At 40.9% G+C, this 7,014-nt stretch overlaps 1 protein-coding gene across 1 annotated transcript; it reads right to left on the bottom strand.

Annotated features, from left to right (window-relative positions):
• Positions 1–2,077: 2,077 nt before the first annotated feature.
• Positions 2,078–6,209, bottom strand: LOC107470318 (protein BRASSINOSTEROID INSENSITIVE 1). The gene has a single exon (XM_016089705.3). It carries the CDS (start codon positions 6,022–6,024, stop codon positions 2,413–2,415), a length of 3,612 nt encoding a protein of 1,203 aa, XP_015945191.1. The 5' UTR covers positions 6,025–6,209; the 3' UTR covers positions 2,078–2,412.
• Between the last annotated feature and the right edge of the window lie 805 nt (positions 6,210–7,014).

The raw sequence follows: 7,014 nt of genomic DNA, 5'->3' as shown, positions 1-7,014 counted from the left end.
CCGTGCCCTATGTATGTGCTTTCATAGCTACACAAGCATCGAAAGTTACAAAGAATCTTACTAAAGATATTGGTTATTAAGGTTATTAGCAAAACTCAATTATATATTTAAATCTAGTGACATTATAGAGGGACTAAAAGTGTTTCCAACTCTTTCAGAGATGTGTAACCCAGACAATGGAACAAGAAACAGACAGCAGATGAACACAAATAAAATAAAAATAGAAAGAGGAAAACAAAAAGCAACATTAATTATGCGCAAACTATTAAGTCTGAGTCTCTGAGCTATGAAAGTACCACTGATAATATAACGGGTGATGAGTATTTAATATAGCAACTAGGAGGAGGTTTCCTTTGTGCTTCAAAATTACTATATACATGTACATAATAAATGCTACTACATTGTTTCCTTCAGATTCTTTGCTATTTTAATTTCATCACTATGTATATTCAAATCAAAGAATTGTGTTCAAAACTCTCTTTTCTTATCCAAATGTGTCCCCCCCAATTCATATTTCAAAGTGTTTACATTGATAAAGGAAATATCATAAATAAATGTTTTTCCCTCTCATGCAAAGGGACACACACAAAAAGTTAAAGTGCACATGTAACCTTGATACATTTAAACGGAATGAGAACCCTTGTTATATACATATTATTAGTACGGGTAATTTATTTAAAATATTTGTCTTCGTCTACTACTGGATACCATACTTTGCAGTTGAATTTTTATTTATTTGTATGTTGATGTGTATATTAGTAGATGGCCACTAGAGGGGCACATTGCCCCAGTCACAGAGAAAGTAATTATTTTACCGCATCTATGATCAATATCACGTGCATTGCACGACATTCATGGAAACAACAGACAAAATGTATTCATTTACTTCTTTTATTTTGTTAATCAGAAATGAGAAATTACTCATGAGTTGGAGATTCTTGGTAATTATTATGAAAAATACTAAATTCGTGTGTAAAAGGTTTGCAATTATGACTCTTGGGACCCTTTTTTTTCAACCCTCATAAGTGTTGTTGGTACTACTGGATACTGTAGTAAGTGTGGGCAAGTTGTGAGCTTCTTAATCTGTTGTTATTATGTTATTGTGGTCCGAACTGTTAACAAATTAATCATCCAAAAATCCTATGACAATAATTACCGCAGCATTCTGTTTGCATAGGTCAAGTTTTGGTCCAGCACTCTCATGCTTTCATCTTTTCATAACTTACTTTTTGGTCCTAATCTTTTTTCTTTTAAGAAATACTTGAGTGGCTTATTTTACGATATCATGTTAATTTATAATACATTTATCAAATTATTGCCATGCGGCATAACTTGGGAGTATATTTTAGTTTAAAAAATAAAAGAAAATCTTTTGTAATTTTCTGTCAAGTTGCAAAAAGCAGGGTTATCAAGCATTTAATTTTGAGGTTGATCCAAGAAAACGTGCACGCTTAAAAGAAAGACACGGATGGCTAAACCGAATGAATAGCAGCAATTTCTAAATTCAATTGGCATATCTAATCTACCTGTTCTTTTTGGTTTGGAGTGAAGAAAATTCACGAATGAAAAAAAATTGATGTGAAAGTAACAGTTGTATAGTACTAGTAGCACGCAGATAGATGCTACAATAAATATGGACAGCCTATAATGTTGACTCCTAAGATGCGTGAAATTAATTAGGCCAAAATTATTTAATCGAACTCAAGAAGATTACTATTACTGTTAATTAGCATATGGTGATGCTTTTTCCCTATAGAGTCCTTTAACTAGCAAACAAAATAAGAAGCGTCAGAAGGGTCAGAATAATATTTGAAAAGCGCAGGGAATGAATTTTCGCCATTAAGAAAAATGATGTTATGTATGTTCATTTTAAAGAAATGTTATGTAATCTCATATTGGAGCAAAATTTGGTGTTGATCAAATAGGGGAAAAACAAAACGAACAGAGGCTAAAAGAAAGGGCCAAAAGATCCTCCACTTAGTCACCATCACTCACTGATGTCTCAGATTCAAACAGAAACCTTTTTCAGGGTTTATATCCGAAAGTACTTGCAAAATAGAAAGAAAAAGAAAAGAAAGAAAGAAACATAGGTGGTAATAACAGGTAACAACTGAAAATGTTTATATACAAGTTAAACAACTGTTTATACGTATAAAAAATAACGAGACTACATACATCAAAAGATCCCAGAAAATCCCAGTCTATTATCTGCTTTCTCCTCTCTTTATCTGAAAATGAATTGAATGAGGTTAAGAAGAAGGAAAAGGAAAAACTTTTGAAGGGGCTGAGTTCTGTTGTATCATCCTCATCATCATCTCCTGCTTTTCTTTCTTCTTTCCTTTTGTTTGTTCCAACAAAGACAAAAGATTAAAGACTCCGGAATCTTGCCTAGTGCCTAATACAATCCAATTCTCATGGTGCTTCTTTAATGCTCATTTCTACCATTTCAATTGTACTGAAACTTTCATCATCTGTGACTATTGTGGATTGTGAATCAACCCCTGAACCTGCTTGAATCTCCTTGAACATGGCCATGACCTGAATCATTGTTGGTCTTCTCCAAGGCCTATCATCCAAACAAGCACATGCAACCTTCAAGTGCTGAAGAAGCTCAATCTCTAGGCTTGGCTCTTCCTTCATCAACTCAGGGTCAAAAACATCGCTTATCTTCAACTTTGCATGCTGTTTCACCCACCCCACAAGATTATTATCACCAAAATCAGCTGAATCTGTTGGCCTTTTCCCTGTTAGAAGCTCCAACAAAACCACGCCATAACTATAGACATCACCTTTAGTTGAGCATCTAAAGCTTTGATAGTACTCTGGAGGCACATAACCCGGTGTTCCTGCCAGTGTGCTAACACTCAAATGTGTATCCATTGCACTCATTAGTCTTGCCATTCCGAAATCGGAGACTCTTGCTTCGAGATTCTCATCTAGCAACACATTGCTCGACTTCATGTCTCTATGAATGATGTGAGGGATGCAATTGTGGTGAAGGAAAGCCAATCCCCTAGCCGCGCCAATTGCGATTTTTCTCCTCACTGCCCAATTCAACTTGATGCCGGCTTTCTTCTGATCGTGCAGAACATCTTCAAGGCTTCCATATTTCATGTAGTCATATACCAAGAGCCTTTCTTCCCCAACCTTGCAGTATCCAAGAAGAGGAACAAGGTTCCTGTGCTTGATTTTCCCAATGGTTTCCATTTCAGCAGTGAATTCTCTATCTCCTTGTCCACTTACATGAATCAGTTTCTTGATGGCAACAAGGCTTCCATCCTTCAACTGAGCCTTATACACATCACCAAACCCTCCAGAGCCAATAAGACTATCATTGTGGAACCCATTGGTGGCTTCCAGAAGATCTCCAAATGTAAGCTTCCTTAGAGGCTTCTCGAATGTGGCGAGGTTTATACTCAGAGCTTCCCGGGCACTTGTCAATTTCCAGCCACCATTGGCAGTGCCGGAATGCGAATTTCCTTCCACATAGGCCTCGAGCGCCGCTTCCTTTTTCTTCCTCCTCTTCCTAGCCTCAATGGCGATAATCATCAGACCAAATATGCAGAAGAGGGAGAATAGCAAGCCCATGGCCACACTCCCTGCAAGAGACGCCTGCTTCTTGTTATTAGACTTCTGATTCTGAGCACCACCGAGACCTGAGTCGGCAGTGCAGGGAGGAAGAGGCACTCCACAGAGACCAGAATTGTTCTGGAATCTTGTCGCCGGAAAGGTGTCGAATTGACCGGACTCGGGAATCAACCCGGCCAAGAAGTTGTTAGAAAAATCAATCTCTGTTAACAGGGAGAGACTAGTCAAGCTCTGTGGAATGGAGCCTTGGAGCCTATTGTGGGAGAGATCAAGAATGTTGAGGTTCTTCATGCTGCCAAGCTCTTGAGGAATGCTACCAGAAATGTTATTATGCCCCAAATTGAGAATGTAGAGATAGTACATTACACCAATCTCCTTAGGAATCGTACCAGACAACATGTTGTGAGAAATGTCCAAGAAGATCATGGAACCATTATGGTTAAACGTTGGCTGAAGCTTACCTCCATAGACCCTGGTGAAGTTGCAGGGGTTCTTTGTTGAAATCCTGTTGAGCTGCTTCTGGCTGATCCCCGCAAACTCCAGCAAGTTCCCGGCGCCATGGCACTCCTTGCTCCCATCATTCTTTATGTAAACATAAGTCTTCCCACTGATGAAATTTACCGCAATCTTCCCCGACTGCTTGAAAAGCTCGGGCGGGATTGCTCCGGTCAGCTTATTGGTGTTGAGATCCAACCAAATCAGGCTGTGGCAGTCGCCCAGCTCTGGCGGAATGCTGCCGGAGAATGAGTTGTTGCTAAGCTTCAAGATCGCCAAATTCGAAAGCTTTCCAATCCAGGAAGGGATCTCCCCCGTGAGCATGTTGTTTGAAAGGGAAATCCAATTCAACTGCGTGCAGTTGCTTAAACCGGCAGGGATACTTCCTGTTAGCTCATTGAAGTCCAGGATCAAATTCTGTAGCGTCTTTATGTTACCCAGCTCCTGCGGAATCTCACCAGTCAGCTGGTTCAGCCATATGATCAAGTCTCGGAGGTTGGAGAGTGACCCCAAAGTGGAAGGGATACTTCCATTCAGGTAGTTGAAGCTCAAATCCAATCCCACTAGGTTAGAACAGTTGCTGAGAGTGGACGGAATAGAACCCGTGAAGTGATTATTCTGTAGGAACAGTTCCTTCAAACGATTCCTAGGATCTTGACATAGCCACTTTGGGATTGTACCATAGAAATTGTTCGAACTCAGATCTAAGGATTCTAAACTCACCATCTCCGTCAATGACTCTGGGAGCAACCCTTCGAACTGGTTGAACCCAACAGAAAGCTCCTTCAACCCCTCCATTTTCACAAAAATCTCAATCGGTAACTCACCGGTAAATCTGTTAGCCGATATATCGAACGAGATGAGAGACGAACACAACGTGAACTCGTGGGGAACTGGACCCGTGAGGTTATTGGACGAGAGATCGAGTTCAACAAGCGTAGAGCAGAGACCTTCCGCCATGGCGACCGGAATCTGACCGGTAAAGTGATTGCCGGAGAGGTAAAGAAACTGGAGCGAACCGGTGGGGAGTGAGGGAACAGGGCCGGAGAACTGGTTACCGGAGACGTTGAGATAAACAAGTTCGGTGCAGGAGGAGACGACACGTGTAATGTCGCCGAAGTACTTGTTGGCAGAGAGGTCGAGGTGTTGGAGGGAGGAGCAATCGCCGAGGGAGGGAATGGCGACGGAGAAGTTGTTGGAGGAGAGGTCTAAATGCTGGAGGCTCCGGCAACTGGAGAAGTCGGTTACCCCGGTGAGCTTGTTGGACTTGAGGTTGAGCGTGCGGAGACCTGTACAGCCAGTGGAGAGGATCCAAGGGAGGACGTTGGGGCCGGTGAGTTTGTTATAGGAGAGGTCTACTACTTTGAGGAAGTTACCGGTTCGGAGTGTCCATTTGGGAGAACCGTTAGCGGGGAACTCGAGGAGGTTGTTGGAGAGGTTCAGGGATTGGAGCGCGTTGCACGACGACAGGAACGACATGTCGTTTAGGGACCCTGAGATTGCGTTTTGAGAGAGATCTATGGTGGTTAGGGAGGAGGAGCACGAGTTTGAAGGGGAGGGAATGGGGCCAGTAAGGTTGGCGGATTTCAGGGACAGCACCTGCAGGTGGTCCAGTGGCAGGAGGAAGGTTGCCACGGCGGTGAGGTTGGTGGTGAGTGGGACGGAGGATAGGTCTATGCTTGTCACTGAGGCGCCGGCGCCGGCGGTAGTGGTGCAGGTGATGCCGGTGAAGGAACATGGGTTGGTGTTGGGGAGCCAGTTGGAAAGGAGGGAAGGGTTTGGGAGAGTGGCTTTGAAGCTGAGGAGTTGATGAGTTGGGTCTCGCGGAGGAGAAGAGGGTGAAGACGATGCCACTGCCACTTGTACGGAAAGCACTCCGATGAGGAAAACAAAGACAGAGACAGAGAGAGAGGTGTTGCGAGTGTAGAGTGTAGGTTTCATGTTTTTTGTTGAGCTTGAGAGATAGAGAGAGAAGTTTGTGTGTATTGTGTATGGGCTTATCTAGGTAGCTGGGATTAGGGTCTGAGCTCTGCCATTAGCGAGAGAAAGAGCTCCCAGAAGCTCTGGTCTAAGAGAGAGAGAGTGTGTTGGGAGATTTGAGATGTGAATATTAGAGAAAGAAAGAGAGTCAAAAGTCTAAGTAAGGATGGTGAGAAGGGTATTTATCAAGTTGAGGAGTGGACAGTGGACACACACAGCTGTTGCTCACATGTCATATGCCATGTGAGGCTCTCTCTCTCTCTTGTCTCAATATTTTTTTTTTACTACCACACCCAGTCACCCGCACCCGCACCGCACCTTCTCTTTTTTAATGATTTCCATTGTTTGCTATTTCAGTATTTCCACATACTCACAATTACAGTATACGATTGATGGTTCGCTGATAAAAAAAATTCCAAAATTATAAATGAATATATTTTTTAAAAAATAAAAAATATAAAAATCAAATTTTATTTTAATTTTTTTATATATCTTTTAAATATTTATTCAAATATTATAAAAAAATCAAATTAAAAAGAATAAGTTATTTATTAAATATAATATTAATTATTTTTATTACACTTTTAGATTATTAAAAAATATTTTATTGATAATATTTCATAGGCTTTTTGATCTTTGTGTAACAGATTGATAGCTAACATTTACCATCATTAATCGTTAATAATACTACTAATGTTACGTGTTCCAACTTAATGACTAATAATGCTTAATGCTTGAGCTTACTTAAAAGCGGCGCTAGTAAAGCTCCAGTAGGAAACACTGTAGTACTAGCAGTAATATTATTTTGACTAACTAAAAAAGACGCATTTAAGTTAACATCATCATAAAAACACACAAGCGTGCATTGCCATGCCTACTTGTTCTACCTACTTAAGGATCTTGTCAAGTCAATTCGTTATTATTGATTTTATCATTTCATCTCCGTTGGTT

This window comes from Arachis duranensis, chromosome 10, assembly GCF_000817695.3.
Source record: "Arachis duranensis cultivar V14167 chromosome 10, aradu.V14167.gnm2.J7QH, whole genome shotgun sequence".
Lineage (NCBI taxonomy): Eukaryota > Viridiplantae > Streptophyta > Magnoliopsida > Fabales > Fabaceae > Arachis > Arachis duranensis.
This window is presented reverse-complemented; position numbering and strand designations above follow the sequence as displayed.